The 15,423-nt window shown below is 42.9% G+C and overlaps 3 protein-coding genes across 7 annotated transcripts in view; 2 read left to right on the top strand and 1 right to left on the bottom strand.

Annotated features, from left to right (window-relative positions):
• Positions 1 to 9,228, top strand: part of sgf29 (SAGA complex associated factor 29) — a 42,448-nt gene extending 33,220 nt beyond the window's left edge. For 2 of the 4 annotated variants that reach the window (XM_088437872.1, XM_088437869.1), the window contains exons 3-11: positions 6,485 to 6,552; positions 6,624 to 6,699; positions 6,800 to 6,872; positions 7,650 to 7,714; positions 7,787 to 7,916; positions 7,976 to 8,122; positions 8,440 to 8,475; positions 8,560 to 8,722; positions 8,944 to 9,228. In XM_088437872.1, the coding sequence (XP_088293998.1) occupies positions 6,487 to 6,552; positions 6,624 to 6,699; positions 6,800 to 6,872; positions 7,650 to 7,714; positions 7,787 to 7,916; positions 7,976 to 8,122; positions 8,440 to 8,475; positions 8,560 to 8,722; positions 8,944 to 9,060 (873 nt within the window). In that variant the 5' untranslated portion in view covers positions 6,485 to 6,486 and the 3' untranslated portion in view covers positions 9,061 to 9,228. Of the gene's footprint in view, positions 1 to 5,859; positions 5,972 to 6,484; positions 6,553 to 6,623; positions 6,700 to 6,799; positions 6,873 to 7,649; positions 7,715 to 7,786; positions 7,917 to 7,975; positions 8,123 to 8,439; positions 8,476 to 8,559; positions 8,723 to 8,943 lie in introns of all 4 variants that reach the window. The other 2 variants (XM_088437870.1, XM_088437871.1) reach the window with 2 other exon arrangements.
• nupr1b (nuclear protein 1b) lies at positions 2,925 to 4,279 on the bottom strand. Its single transcript, XM_088437908.1, has 3 exons — positions 4,092 to 4,279; positions 3,797 to 3,936; positions 2,925 to 3,190 (listed from the first exon to the last, which is right to left on the bottom strand). Exons 1-2 carry the CDS (start codon positions 4,186 to 4,188, stop codon positions 3,806 to 3,808), a joined length of 228 nt encoding a protein of 75 aa, XP_088294034.1. The 5' UTR covers positions 4,189 to 4,279; the 3' UTR covers positions 2,925 to 3,190; positions 3,797 to 3,805.
• A 2,985-nt stretch (positions 9,229 to 12,213) lies between the features above and the next one.
• On the top strand, positions 12,214 to 15,134 carry nfatc2ip (nuclear factor of activated T cells 2 interacting protein). Of its 2 annotated transcripts, XM_088437886.1 has the most exons (9): positions 12,214 to 12,275; positions 13,035 to 13,133; positions 13,189 to 13,249; positions 13,504 to 13,597; positions 13,663 to 13,749; positions 13,814 to 14,006; positions 14,124 to 14,268; positions 14,671 to 14,765; positions 14,826 to 15,134. In XM_088437886.1, exons 1-9 carry the CDS (start codon positions 12,264 to 12,266, stop codon positions 14,985 to 14,987), a joined length of 948 nt encoding a protein of 315 aa, XP_088294012.1. In that variant the 5' UTR covers positions 12,214 to 12,263; the 3' UTR covers positions 14,988 to 15,134. The 2 variants fall into 2 exon arrangements, with proteins under 2 accessions (XP_088294012.1, XP_088294013.1); XM_088437887.1 differs by lacking the exon at positions 13,035 to 13,133 and having other exon boundaries at positions 12,236 to 12,275.
• Positions 15,135 to 15,423: the final 289 nt, after the last annotated feature.

The raw sequence follows: 15,423 nt of genomic DNA on the forward strand, positions 1-15,423 counted from the left end.
TTGACTCGTCGCTTGTCCTGAAATCAAGCTCAGTTGCTTCGCGGCTAGCAGAAACCAAATGCTGAGAGGGTTAGTGGAGAGCAGCATCCAGTCGCCCCATAAAGACTGTCTGACTGACAGTTGCTGTTCCTACTGATCACTTTCAACCTCAAATGTGCTCTTTTACCTAGCAAAAATTGCTTCTGTGCTTTTGACTGTTTCCTAAGCAATATTTGTCTGAATTCTCGCTATTGTTTCTAAAGTAAAATATTCTCCTGCTAAGCACCGCTTAAATCTAAAAAGCGAAACTTTTCATTTTGTATTATTATTATTAAGTGTAACTGTACTTGATTCACGGGCCAGAGTTTTTGGTGTGGGGACGTCATGTGACGGCTGTCGCTGGCATAACAGGCTTAGAGCGGCCATGAAAGAATTGATAGGCTCACATCTCATGAAAGGATTGGCTCTCGCGCTCGTATCTTGGCGACCATTCACAGTATCCACAGATGTCTCGTTTTCACGCTTTTTCCTCTGCTTCAAATCCTGATTGACAGCTCTGCGTGTGTGCGAATGGACGTTTCAAGTTTTGCTGCTCTGTGCGCGCCTGAAGTAAACTCCACCAGGGGGCGCTCCAGAATTGCAGCTGCCTCTTAATTAGTTGCCAATTAAACGTGCTTAGTAATGCAATGTAAGTGGAGAAGTGCATGGAAAGACATATTTCACGCCCAGAATAAACATTTGAAGGGTGTTGTCCTTCCCTTGTGGTTGACGATGTCATTGAACGCATCATAGAATGGTCATAGCCGGACATTTTTCTGTGGGTTGCAAGCAAGCATCTATGCGTGCATCATTTTTTTATCATGGCATGCAAGGTTTCATTGAAATAGTATGTGTTTATCGGTTAAAGTTGATTCAATCCTAAAAATGGATTTATACGCATTTTTTCTTACACATTCAATCCAAGATACTTTTGATTCATTTATTTGATTTGATTCTGAAAACCGAGATCTTCTTTCACCGTAATATTTGAAAAAAAAAAAACATTTGATTGAATATCAGGACTGTAAAGACATAAATACGTCTTTGGCATTGAATGATTTATGTATTTACTATGAATAAATTGTGGCAGTTATGAAGAGGTTTAAGCGTACTGCATGTGTGTAAAAAAGGCAGAAAGTCACAGATATTGCTGTCTTTACTTTTCTTGCAGGGGAGTAGTGTGTGTGTGTGTGTGTGTGTGTGTGTGTGTGTGTGTGTGTGTGTGTGTGTGTGTGTCTTACCTTGTTTGGATGATGCAGATGATGCTGATAAAGCGGAAGCCAGTGTAGTCCAGCTGATGAGTGTGGCAGCTAAGTAACAGGTGGGGATGGAAGTCAGCAAAGTGGGGGGGGGGGGGTGCATTGAGGGAGGGGGCCAAGCAAGCGGGTCGGGGGAAGCGGGCGTTAACCCCTTTTTTTTTTCAAAACCCTCCGTGCTCTCCCGTCTGCTTCGTTTCCATCCTGCAAGCAGACTTGAAGCTCGTCTCTTTATTGTGACACCCCCCCAACAGTAAAAAAAAAAAACATCCCTATTTTTCAGAGGCTTTGGGTGGGGGAGGGAGGGGGGTTGGAGTGGGTGTTGGAGTAAACGTAGCATCTGTCCTCCTCTTTTTCCTTTCTGTATAATTTGTGCTTAATGATAGTTAATGATACTTGTATGTATCCAACACACACACACACACACACAGTCACACACACACATACACACAACGGGGGGGGGCATCCTATTCCCACAAGCCATCACTGCAGTGCACTCATACAAACCAACACATTTTCTAAATATTTTTGCAACTAAAGTAGTATATATCTCATTATTATTATTATTATTCCTCTCAACATTCCCATATATGTACATATATACTTGAAGATTTATGTATTTATTTTTATTTATATATTTTTTTAGTTCTTCCCTTTCTTTGTCGCATGCACACACACACACACACACACTCTCTCTCTCCCTCTTTAGCCCAATGAGGAAGTAGGGGTGCTGATGTTCACGTGGTCTCAACCTTTCCTGTTGTTTGTGTGAGTGGTGTGTGCATGGTGAGTGTGTGTGAATGAGTACAAGTATGCAAGTCTTCAGGTATGTGTTTGTGCATTTTAGCGAGAAAGAACGAGTGTATAAATACATGTGTTTGTGCATGCGTGTGTATGTGCGTGCACCCACATTTGTGCGCATGCACATTGGGGGGAGGAATTGATTCATAGAGGAGAATTTTATGCATGAATATAAACATACTTAAGCAGCTGTGATGGACAAACAAAACTTCTTCAAGCAACTGTGAAATTTTTGTGCTCCTCTAGATGGCAATTTTTGTTCCAAGAGACAGGGGGGGATTTAATAATACCGCCCTAATATTTATCTTGAAATCAAGAGCACCACCGAGAGAAGAAAAACTATCGCAGGTGCTTTTTTTTTCCTCTTACAAAGGACTCCAAGTAAATGAGATGATGCGTCAAAATAAACACACACGCGCGAGCTTGCTTTTGATTGCTCCCTGCATCAGGAGCAGGGGTCAAAGGTCAGCTTCCTCAGGTCACTTTAATAACAGCTCTTGCCATCTTGTGTGACATGCACACAAAGACGTAGTTAATGGAATGACCTTTGGCGGCGCTCCAAAAGGTGCTGAAGGCGCCAACATGAAAGTGGTGACGTCCGCATGGAGGGAATGAGTTGGCGAGCGGTCTCGCGTGTGAAACCCATGTTTGTAATATGAAACTTCGCTTTGTTGACCAATCAGCAGAGCTTGCCATGTTTGAAAAATACGGAAAGTTTTTTTTTTCATTTAAAGTGTGAAATATCAGTAATAGTTTATCTTGAGATTGATTAACATTTTTCTAATCATAATACAAATAGTTGAGCAAGTACAAGGACAAAAAAAAATGTGGTCTCAGTCCAGCAGAGGACACTGTTGCTCACATCATATTTATTGTAAATTTTTTTTTCAACAAACCATCTCAAACTTTAAAGCAAAATCCTCCATGTCAACGTTCAAAAATTCCCACCGCTGCCACGCGTGCCACCTCTAAAGGTGGGCGGGTTGTGTGGGGTGGGGTCGCACGCAGCCGACGTCGTCATCATCGGGACGGACGTCGGTATCGGGACCAACGATGTCGTCGCTCCCGTGCCATCGTCACTGCAGGTCGTGTCCGCTTGAGCCGTCAGATGGGTCCTGGGGGGCAGACAAGCACCTTCAACACCCACGTACAACACCGTCTATCTATCTATCTATCTATCTATCTATCTATCTATCTATCTATCTATCTATCTATCTATCTATCTATCTATCTATCTATATATCTATATATCTATCTATCTATCTAAATGGCTAGCTAAATGGTGAGCTAAATGGCTTCTAGCTAGTTAGTTATAGTTAGTTATATTACCTAGTAGATATCAAGTAGCTAGCTAGTAAGATATTAGCTAGATAATTAGGTAGTTACTTGTTCGATAGCAATTCTCCAGATAGTTAGCTACTAGCTAGCTAATGGATGCTAGATAAAAATAGATAGTCGCCAGCTAGTTAGCTACTATTGAATAGTTAGCTACTAGCTATCTGAAAGAGACTTGCTAGAAAGATATACTACTTGTTTTTTAAAGTGTGAGTATTATACGTCAGGACAAGCCAGAAGTCGCAACAACAAATGGTGTGCTTTATAGACCTTTAAGGGGCGTGGCCTACTGAGTGTAAGGAGGAAGGACAAAGGAGGAAGGACAAAGGAAAGATAGAAACAGGAGGCAAAGGAGGAATGTAGCAAAAAAAAAAAAGAAAGCTGACCTTTGGCCTTCACTCTTTGCTCTTCTTCTTCTCGCTGTTTTGCAACTTCTCAGCAATCTTGCGCTCGTGTCCGGCCGGGTTGTGCCTGTTGGTGTTTTCGCTGGCCTCCTTTTTCGTGCGGCCTTTGCGCGACGCCCCCTCTGATGACATCATCATCCACACCCAGAAAAACAACAACAATACAGTTCGTCTGTTTTATAAGCGCTTTTTTTTTTTCTGGAGCCCTCAGGTCACCAGCCAATCAGGGCACTCAGACTAACATCAAATAATAATGGGGATAGTATGATATTGTCACCTGTGTACTTATCGCTGAGATTGTAGTATTCGTACTGGTCGTAGTACTGGTCCTCGAAGTTGCTGGGCTTCAAGTTCTTCACGTCCACGTGACTCATGGCGCCTCGCAGTCTCTCCGAAAAAAAATCTAAAGAAAGGTTGCTGCTCGGACTGGCTTGGGTTCTGACTCTGCCTGCGGGTTTGGTGAGCTGGCGCTTTTATGGGACGGCCCAGTTCCCTCCCACCGAGCCGCCCCGCTTGAGTGTTTTGGTGGAAACTTTCCGGCTCCTCCTGCTATTGCATCAGTTGCGCCTCAGGACTCATTTTTCACATGCTCAACAATGAATACGCGTAAAAAAAAAACAACGGCTGCCTCAAATTCAGCCATCCAAAAGTTTCATCAGATTTGAACACGTTCTTGTGGGGTATGCGTAGTCTTACTTAGCGGAACAACCCATTTGTTCCTTTTATTTTTCAAACTCAAGCATGTGAAGTCCAACGAATCATTTGGAATGGTACAAACTAAATAAGCAAATTAATTGGAACATGAAGAAACCTTTGATTCCAGCCCATTTCGTCATCGTAAATGACAATTAGTCACCAGTGCCTACTAATATAATGATATATAGTATTTATCATTGTTAAATTGTGTTACTTTGCACAACATAACATATCTTTATTTTGTGAAGTTGTAAAAGGAAGTGCATTGTCATTAGTGGGTTAATTTCTCCAGCAGGAAATCCAGAAATAAAACAGATGATGTTCCACAATCTATGTTCTGGAGTTTCTGAATAAAATACGCCGGGAGATACCACAATAAAAGTTTCGTTCAATTTGCACCAGTTAGGGCTTACTTGGCCAGAATAAAATATTTTACAGGGGGTACATGATTGAAAAAAATTGGCAAACTACAGTTATAGATTGTCAGTCAATCTGTGTTGCAGCACCACTTTTGTTCAGCTGTTTAAAGGATAGCAGGTAATTATCTTATACAGTGGCTGCAAAAATGTGTGAACTGGGGTCCTTTTTTCTTAAGGCGCCGCTGCGTATAAAATAATAGATCAACATGTGCCCACGTTGAATGCCTGTGAAATATGTTCATGACCTCATTGAGCTTTTTTTTTTTTTTTAATCTTGCCGCCGCCCTTTGATGGCCCACAAACCAACTTATCAGCTGAAAAACTAGGCCAGGGTCACGGACAAACAAGACAAAAAGGCGACGGCAACGTGTGCACGTGCACGCTCAATGTTTGCGAGTCCCAGGTGCGCTGGCAGAGAAGCGGGTCACACAAGATAACGTTTGCGCTTTGCTGCCAACGGACTTGGCGATGGCGCAAAAAGACAAACGAGACAGCAGCCAATGGCAAGACACAAAGAGACTGATTGCTAGTTCATGTCATGGCGCATGCAATCAAACGATTGACTGGTCGCCAGTTAAAACTGGCGACTAGGGAGTCGGAACTTAAATGGTCAGGATCATTTTTTATCAGTACCACAAAGAACCAGGTGCTTCCCAATTAAATATATGATTAAAAGGGCCATTTTTAATACGGACAAAATATCCAAGTTGCAAATCAACATACCTCTTTCACCTTTGCCCACGTTTTTCACGGACAAAAATATTTTGGATGTCATTAGTTTTTATTTTATTATTTTTTTTTTTTATCATTTAAGATTTTCTGAAGGGCTTGTAACAGTACAAGAAAGTCGGATTAGAATTCATAACCTACTTTTCCAAATTGCAATCTGAATTGAACCTGATCAACATTCGATGTGCTTGTCGGCGCCAGCAGGTGACAGCGTTACCCACATGCTTCTGTCTCGACACCAGAAAAAAAAAAGAAGAAGAGCTAACCGGAAGTAGAAGACCGAGCGATAGCAGTAGCGGTTGGGTAACGTTTGGTACGTTCAATTTTGTCCGTACTTCACTTCTAATGGATTTATGCGAATTAATGTCACGAATTAATGTAATCAAAGAAGATTTTTTGGTTTGTGTTTTAGTCTGTGGCTTACACTAGCAAAGAATAACGTCTGTGTCGCTAGCTTTTTGAAGCGGATGTGACACTAGTCATTTCAAGAATATTTGTCATAGCCGTTATAGCAAGCATTTTAAACTGAGATATTTGTATATCTCTTACAATTGTTATTTCGTTTTTCACAATGAAAAATGTTGAACGTGACTTCTTTTGCCAAATGCGCCGCTTCAACAAATGTTTATTTATGTTCGATTATAATGTTACAACAGAAATAGGAGAATATATACTGTTGAGAGGCTGAAACGTTGAGTATTTTTTAAGTTCAGCGAGGTCTTAAAAAAATAAATTTGAAATCAGCATTGATTGATCACTTGTCACTTGCTTGTTGGACTTGTGCCTTTTTATATTAACGTGAGTGATATTGTGTGTTTACATTCAGAGATGTCAGCAGATACCAAGATCGCCGAGCTGCTCACTGAACTCCATCAGCTCATCAAACACACGCAGGTCAGCTCACCTGATCCCATCACACGTGAGTGTGTGTCCATGTGTGCCAAATACGCGTAGGTGTGTTTCAGGAGGAGCGGTCACGCAGCGAACACAACCTGCTCAACATCCACAAAACGCACGAGAGGATGCAAACGGAAAACAAAAGTCAGTGAGCTTTCTTTGCTGGCGACTGGCATGCAATGTTCATTCAATAAAATGTTCATTCAATACATGATGAACGCAAACGTGCACTTGTGTCCCACAGCGTCACCATACTACCGCACCAAGCTGAGGGGACTTTACACCACCGCCAAGGCTGACGCGGAGACTGAGTGCGGGTCAGTCAACTCTTTTTGACGTGTATAAAGTGTTGTCACAGTAACAATTGACAGTGTGTTGTCATGGCAACAGTGAACAGCATGTAACAATGTCACATTAACATACGGCTGGTTTACAGCAACATAACAGCCAAGCTCAAGGCAGCATTCCAGTTATGTGTGGCTTTTCTAACACATGTGAGCCCATCATGTTGCCATGGTTACAATTGACATGGTGTAAAGTGTTGCCACGGTCGCCAACTAGGATTGTCACAGGAACATGTCGTCATTGTAAAAAAAAAAATGTACGGTGTTACACAGTAACAGATGACTACTAAAGCGTTGCCATGGTAACACTTTTCTGTAAGAGCTAACAGGTTACTTTACGAAAGCAAGAGATGACTACTAGAGCGTTGTCATTGTAACACATTGGCTTAACAAGTTGTCATGACAACAGCTCACAGTGTTTCAGGTTTGGCCACAGTAACAGTTGCATAATAGTGCCATGTTAACAATGGTCATTGTGTGAAGAGTTTTGATGGTACCAGAACTACCAGAGTAACAAGTTGTCATGGTAACAGTGTCTTAAGTGTTGTCAATGTAAAAGATAACCACTAGGTTATTGTCATAGTATCGCAGTGTAACATGTTGTCTTGGTAACGACTGACATTATGGAAAGTGTGATGATAAAAACTGTTATGGAAACGCACAACTCTTGCATTGTCAAAGTAACATAGGAGCTTAACACGTCACGCAAGGTGTTGCCATGGTAACCGTTGACATTTGTCTGGAGTTCAGGATCTTGCGCCGCGCGCTGGACAAAATTGCGGAGATCAAGTCCTTATTGGAGGAGCGAAGAATCGGTGCGTACGTGCCCGCGTCCCATCCCATCGCTCGCGTCGCCTCGCGCTCACGACGACTTTGGTCTGTGGCAGCTGCCAAGATGGCCGGCGTTTATAGTGACAGCGACCCTCCCAGGAAGACGATGCGGCGCGGCGTTCTCATGACGCTCCTCCAGCAGTCGGCCATGACGCTGCCGCTCTGGATCGGCAAGCCCGGCGAGAGGTACCGCGGCGCCCTCCTTTCACTTTGGACCGTTTTACTTCCGCCGCCTGTCTTTGCAGCCCGCCCCCTCTGTGCGGAGCCACGCCCGCCAGCGGCGACTACGTGGCCAAGCAGGGAGACAAGGTGGCGGCCCGGGTCAAGGCGGTGGACGGGGACGAGCAGTGGATTCTGGCAGAGGTCGTCAGCTACAGCCACGCCACCAACAAGTAAGCGCTCGGAACCGCCTTCGCCTCCACTGCTTTTTGAATGGCTGATTGGGTTTAATGTTAAGCGTTTGGTCTTGGCTCTAATTTTGTTTTTGACAGAATGTTTTTTTTAAGTGTAGGCACATAAAAATGCCCCCCCCCCCCCCCCCAAAAAAAAAGTCAAACCCCAAATTAGGTTGGTTCTTGGGAATTACTTTTGACTCAAAAGAAATGAGTAACCCACAAAACAACTTTTTTTTTTAATTGGAGCTGTTTTATAATTTGACAAAAATATCAAAACGGTTGCCTCAGCTGAACTCGTTGGCGACCTCTTCCAGGTACGAGGTCGACGACATCGACGAAGAAGGCAAAGAGTGAGTATTATCTCCCAAGCGGGAACTCCGTTGCTTCTCAGCGCCACCAGCTGATGTCGCTCCCTGTATGTGCGCGCGCATCAGGCGGCACACTCTGAGCAGACGTCGCATCATCCCGTTGCCGCAGTGGAAGGCCAACCCCGAGACGGACCCCGAGGCGCTCTTCGGCAAAGATCAGCTGGTGCTCGCCCTCTACCCGCAGACCACCTGCTTCTACCGCGCCCTCATCCACGCTCCGCCGCACCGGGTCGGTCGTCACCCTCGCCGGTCAACCTCGGGTCAATCGCTGGATGTTGCAAAACTTTTTGTCAAAGGGTCAAAATTGCAACACTGCACTTTTTTTGTCCTCCGAGGCCTGCCCATGACTGTCGAAGCTCTGTGGCCGCTTGGTGTTTGTCAAATTGATCATGGGAATTACTGCTTCAAAAAAATGTCATTATGACACAATATGCACCTTGTGTGTCGCAGCCCCAGGACGACTACTCGGTGCTATTCGAGGACACGTCGTACGCCGACGGCTACTCGCCGCCCCTCAACGTGGCTCAGCGCTACGTGGTCGCTTGCAAGGAGAACAAGAAGAAGTAACAGCAAACGGACAATTGACCACGAGACAGCGTTACACATCACCATGGATCTTGAGCCGCACCTTGTGGCCAGTCACGGAACTGCGCCCTTCCAAAAGTTTTTGTTTTTCATTTAACGAATTCCTTGTGAATTAAATATGACTGTAAATAAAATCTTTATGAAACCGTTTTTAAACATTAAAGCGTACTGAATGAGTCGAGTTCATAAACTCTCGTCAAGCTACTTTTGGAGTAACCTGCGGTGGCAAAGTATCGCCCATAGATAGCAGTGTCACCTTGGGAGATACGTTACAAGACGTAGAAAAAAAGGGAAGGGGCAGGAAGTGGACATTTCCCAGGGTGCACCGCGCCTAATGTCAACATGGCGGAAAAAATACGCAAGCGGTACAGATGTACGTCATTTTGCATCATTATTGATTCATTTCTCGTTATTTATTCCGTATTCAATCATTCGATTGCACACGTCAATATTTGACAAATTTTGAGCTGGCGGTGTTTGTTAAACTAGTTAGTTGACGCAGTGCGAGCTAGCGATAGCAGCAGAAAATTCTTTTTCTCCAACATTACATTATAACGTTTCAAACAGCCGTGAAAATTTCACAGCAAATTACAACGTACTGTTTCTCTGGAACATATTGTACATTTGATTCTTGGATTGCTTTTTTTTTAAAGTCGTGTTTAGTGAGAAACTCCCATTTATAAGAAAGCAGAGGAGCAAACCAAATCAAAATAGTAAACAATTCGCATCAAGAAAGTTTCTAACGCTTTTTTTGCTCTGCGGTTATAATACTTATGTATTGAGTTTCATTTCCCAAAAGTAAAAAATGAGATTAGGAATACTCGACACTAGAGGGCGCAAGAGCATTGCGGTCTAATTGTGTGTGCTGCAAACCACATTTTTAAAAATCCGTTGCCAGTGGCTGTCGATTGACAATGTGATCACAGTTGCGCAGCTACAAATCACGGCTCAGTTTGCAAATGTCACATGACTTAGAAAACGGGTGAGTGATTGGTTGTTTCGTGAGCAACTGTGACGTAATTTGCACTTTACAACAAGTGGCAAAATGCATGCCCCCCTCCCCTAAAAAAATGATGCTAACACATGAATTTTGTTGCATAATTCATATTACAAAAACGCTAAATTCATTAAACTGCCATATTATGACAAGTATTGTCAAACAAACCACGTTGTAGTAAAGACAATACTGTGGTTGACTTCCCCTTGAATCCAGTTCTATTAAATGATGACAATTGGGTGTAATTTCCTCCACAGGGTCGCCAGAGGACACCAGAAAGCTGATCAGGTTGATGGTAGAGCACGAGCAAGAGTTCTTGCAACCAAGATTATGGCCCAAAAAAATGTGGGAGTGAGTACAACATGAGAATAGTTCCCATAGTTGTTCACGTGTGATACGTTGTTTTGAGCCAGGTGGGACTTTGCGTGTTTTGTTTTGTTTTGACAGGATGGTGGTGGAAGAAATGGGATTCCAGGGGAAAATCACACCAAAACAAGTCTCCAAGAAATGGCAAAAACTCGTCGAAAAATACGAGGTAGGCAACCACAGAATGCTTTCGAAAGACGGTTGTTGTGAGTTCCAATTTGGAATACTTGTACATGTCTTTTGAAAGAAAGTGCGACTGTTGAGAAGTGGCTCTGGGAGTGAGAAGGGGAAAAGCGCTTGGCTGTTTTTTGAAGAAATGCACAAGGCGCTGGGTGTCAGGCCTTGCATTCGTCCGCCCGTTTTGGTCGCTTCATTCCAGTACACTCCGACGACAACAAGCCTCACCCCTAGATAGCGTCATTATTGTATAAGCAGGTGAAATTTGCGCTTGGAAAATTCTGTCAAATTGGTCCTTAAATTGTCACCTTCTCTGCAGTGACTATAAAAGAGATCATAATCTATTTAAAAAATGTATAAGTATACCGAAATTGGTCTCATTTTTAACATTAACCGAAAAAAAACATTGAAATCATGCAAATTTATCTGGAACGTTAACACAGGCTCCAACATTTCAACCTGGAAGAGGGTATAAAAAAATGCAAATTGTTTTCTAAATCACTCAAATAATGAATATGATGTAGGAAAAAATATTGCTGGCAGCAATTTAAACTACACAGTAAATTTAACTTTGACAATGGAAGCGCCACTGCACCACCTGGTGCCTTGAATGTGCAATTACACTTGACACTGTCCAAGTAAAACCTGCCCAGTGGGATACTTGCGGACTTATGTTGAATGGAATCAACATGGCCAAAATTTAAAACATAAAATCCAGTCAAATACATTAGCATAAAACCTGACGCATACAGCCTCTTATAATATTTGTAAATCTACTTGAAGACAGTTTTTACACGTCCTGTACAGAATTGTTGTTGTATTTTTTTAGTGTAAACTACGTGCAGTATGTTTTGCTTTTAAGCTGTTTTTCCTTTTTCAATATGTACATTCTTTTTTTTTTTATTTTAATTGTGTTTGTATTTTCGTATTGTTTGGATTTTACTCATTTTTGCAATAAAGAATTCCGTCCCAATTTTCAAGTGATTCTTGATTATTCAACATAAATTACCACACGCTACTTTGGACACATGGAGCAGACGTGCAAACAAATAGATCAGCAAATAATTCTCACAGGCATCCCGTATTTTTGTGGCAGAACATGGTTTTGCCTCAATGTTATGTCTGAGTACCTTAAAGTAAAAATAAATAAATAAAACATTTCCCGAGTGAGACTTCAGTTTGGTTGCCACTGGCCACCATTTAGTTCGCCCGTGTAGACAAGAAAACATAAATTCGAGACGTGATCATTTTGGTGCTCATAAATCATTTATGGCATTGCAATTCATTTCAATAGAGAATAATCAGAGACCAGAAAAGATATTATGATTCGTCAACAACATACGACGTTTTTTTCCCACCCGAATTGCGACTCGTAAAGATAGTCAAAAGTTGCGTTCGTGTTAGTTAGATTTTTTACATCTCAGATTTACGTACTTCGTATTGCGCATTACGTAAATGTAGTAAATCAAATTAAAGTAGCGTTATATACAATTTTAACCCGGGTGTTCGCATGAAACATTTGTATATATTTTGGGGGGTCTTTGAAGGCAACACGACTGCGATTGGTTGAGTTAGTTGAGTTATTATTTAATTTCCTACAATCCCTGATTGCACCACAGAGGCGCCGCTCACTGTGTAAAACAAGATGGCGGACTCGGTGAGTTTCGAATCTTTTTAGATGAAAAAAAAACCCGAAATAAAACTCCAAGAGTGTTCATGACGCTGGATAAAAGTTTTTAATTAGAACCGACTGGTTGGTGAAAAGCTTTGAAGTGAAAATGTTGCTAAAAGTAGCTGTCGGTTGTAGCTAGCCCAAGCTAAATGCAATCTGCTTCACTTTTGGGCATGAAAAGACAACATGCACGCTCAAACTGATGAAATTTTTTTGTCTGTAAAAACTTAACGCGACTCACGTGAGTGTTTTCTCGCGACTACTTAGTCACGAAGGTTTTGTAAAGTTTAAACTCGTACCGTAATCGTACCGCAACAATACAGGGGCGTAGCTAGAGAATTTTCACAAGTGAGATCGCGTTGGGGGTGGCCGCGTTTGCATGCGTAATTCGTCATCATGCTAGCTAGTTTCCAGGACAAATTCACTTGCTGTGGTGTGAAAGTAATGTTTTTGTTTGACACAAACTGCACGAATTGCAAGTTCTTTACTGAAGACATCCTTCCATCCATTTTCTAGAAATTCTTTGAAAGTGTGGATTTAGATTAAATGTATAATTATGCACCTAATTCTGACTAGGTTGTCGCATAGTATCAATAGGTCTACAAGTACTGCATCCAAGGAAAATCAGAGATCTCAAAATGGTCTAGTTATTTGGAGTCTAAACACGGCAGCAGGTGACTAAGTCAGAAAATAGCCTGCACTTCCTGTCACGTGACATGACCGCAGCATCTCTCTGTCGGGTAGCTTGCAGACTGCGGCGCCGCAGCGGTCAACCCGGCGGCCAAGCGCCGTCGCATCCTGGACTCGGCGGCCATCGTCCCCGTGCCTGTTTATTCCAACAAGGTCAGTTAAGTATAAAGTGTGAAGTTATTATTTTGACCGTTTTGTTTCCCTCCAGGTGAACAGCAGCCTGCTATTGAAGCCGGATCTTCCAGTCTTGATGGAAAAAGAAAGAACAGGTTAGAGGTGGTCAGTAAGACTTGCTTTTAATTAGACATGAGCCGATATCAGATTCTGATGTGATCACTTTTTTTCGAAAATATCACTGTCACGGTATAGAAATTATAGTTAAATATGTTTAAGCAAAAAAAAAAAAAAAAACTAATATATATTATATACAGTTTTAGCAGTCATTGAAACGTTGATTTTTAACTTCCTATTAAACTGTCAACATCATCCACATGCATAATTTCGATGCGACCCCCCCCCCCAGATGATAGCGATTTGGATCAACTGTGGCCGCAGATGACGCATCAGGAGGAGAAAGTTTTCAGAATCTCCAGTGACTCTGATGAGGAGCAGGAAGTGTACGTGTCGCACTAGGAAGTCACACGTACGCACACACAATTCCTTACGTGTTTTTATGTTCTAGAAAGGAGAGTCCCTCGTTGTCTCCGCCCCCTCCCCCAGCAAAGATTCCCGACCAGAAACAGTCGCGGCGTTCCAAGATGAAGATCAAGTGAGTGACCTTCTTTCATACGTCCGGCTGCAACCTCAACAAAACTATTCTGCGTTGGTATCAGCGAGGTAAACAAGAGGCTACGCGCCGTGAGCGCCGTCCTCTCCCCCGAAGCTTCGTCCGGCAGGAGGCGCCGGCGGGACCGGGACGAAGATGACGACGACGTCATCGTGATAGAGCCGGGGCTGCGGTCATGCGACTTGCAGGTGCTGAAGGTGCGATGTCGCACAGACGTCTACAAGCTGCCCGTCACGCCGGTAAGTGCGCACACCGGCCGCTTTCTTTCGCAAAAAGGGACAGATTAGTGGATTATTGAAAAACCGGTTAGTTGCAACCCTATTTGCGCCTCTAAAAGTCTTTGCGGCGTCCCCCAGACCACGTCAGTGGGGCAGATGCTGAGCCAGATGGCGGACATATTGGCCGTTCCCAGCTTTCGCCTACGGCTGTTAAGGGAAGAGGCGGAGCTTCCCGCCGACGCCAAGGTGGCCGAGTTGGGCGTCGACATCGCAGATATTTTGGGTGAGTCATGTGACATTACCTTATTTTTCTAACAACGTCACTCATAAAATCTGACAACAGTGATAGACAAATGAAGCTTCATGAGGCACTTGATATTTTTGGACTCCTCAAGATGGCACTATAAGTTCAATGATGCAGCTGAAATTTTATACATTTCCACTGCACAACCAAGAGGACCATCTAGAGGATTGAAGAAGTATCATAAGTGCTTCGTGAAGCTTCATTTTCCCCATCAGTTTGTACAGAAATGGCTGCGTTCAAGAAGAGATAAAAAACTATAGTGTTAAAAAAGTATAACTATAAAGCTGAATAAGATCTTGTATTAGTCACACGTGCGCGTGTTTATATGTCCAATAAAATCTATTTCAACAACAACAACAACATGTTGACATTGTGCTTTAGAATGCGTCGTCATGGCAACAGAGGAGTGCCCCCTCATCACGGTTCGTCTGCAAGGCAAAGACAAAGGATCCACGCGGGACTTTTCCGTGCACAAAGTACGTAGCCACTTTCCTGGCCGCGTCGCTCACCATGCTAACGGCTAACATGCGGTCCAGGGGGCGGAGCTTGGCGCCATCTTCTCACAGTACTTGTCGTCGCTGCCCGGCGCCGCCAAGCAGAAAGTTAAATTTCACTTCGATGGCTGTAGCGTGACGGCGGGACAGACGCCCGCGCAGCTGGACATGGAAGACGGGGACATCATCGAGGTGTGGACGTGACGATAAACAGCTACCTGCCAAAATAAAAGCACTTGCCAGTTTCATATGGGAATGTTGCAGCAATAAAAACTCATGTGTTTTGTTTTTTTTTTTTTTTGGGATGTTTATTTTTACATTGTAAGACATTAAAGACTTTGTTAAAATGTTGCCTTCCTGTTCAAACTTGTTTCTGTTATGTTTTCGGAGCATAATTGTTTCACGCAGCGCTTCACTCGGCAATAATTCTCAAAGTGGTATGCTGGCTCCTCGTGTACTGGCGCGACGCTAGCAATTTTCATTTCATCTTTACATAATTGTCAAGGAACAATTTTATTCATCTTTATTTGTGCTACATTGTAATTAAATTACATCGTAAATGTGTGAGAAACTTTCTCAAGTAAAAATGAATGGAAGCTTATGTACAGTGTGAAGTAGTAATAATGATCTTAATATCTAA

This window comes from Hippichthys cyanospilos, chromosome 16, assembly GCF_059441005.1.
Source record: "Hippichthys cyanospilos isolate Australia breed blue-spotted pipefish chromosome 16, RoL_Hcya_1.0, whole genome shotgun sequence".
In the NCBI taxonomy this organism is placed as follows: domain Eukaryota; kingdom Metazoa; phylum Chordata; class Actinopteri; order Syngnathiformes; family Syngnathidae; genus Hippichthys; species Hippichthys cyanospilos.

What these genes read in the sequence shown, in the direction of transcription:
- nfatc2ip (XM_088437886.1), top strand. An exon ending in TCTGATGAGGAGCAGGAAGT is followed by an intron (nt 13,598 to 13,662) that starts GTACGTGTCGCA and finishes TTTATGTTCTAG; the next exon opens with AAAGGAGAGTCCCTCGTTGT. An exon ending in CGACATCGCAGATATTTTGG is followed by an intron (nt 14,269 to 14,670) that starts GTGAGTCATGTG and finishes ATTGTGCTTTAG; the next exon opens with AATGCGTCGTCATGGCAACA.
- nupr1b (XM_088437908.1), bottom strand. Translation starts at nt 4,188, where the DNA reads ATGAGTCACGTGGACGTGAAGAACTTGAAGCCCAGCAACTTCGAGGAC. An exon ending in TCTCAGCGATAAGTACACAG is followed by an intron (nt 3,937 to 4,091) that starts GTGACAATATCA and finishes TGATGTCATCAG; the next exon opens with AGGGGGCGTCGCGCAAAGGC.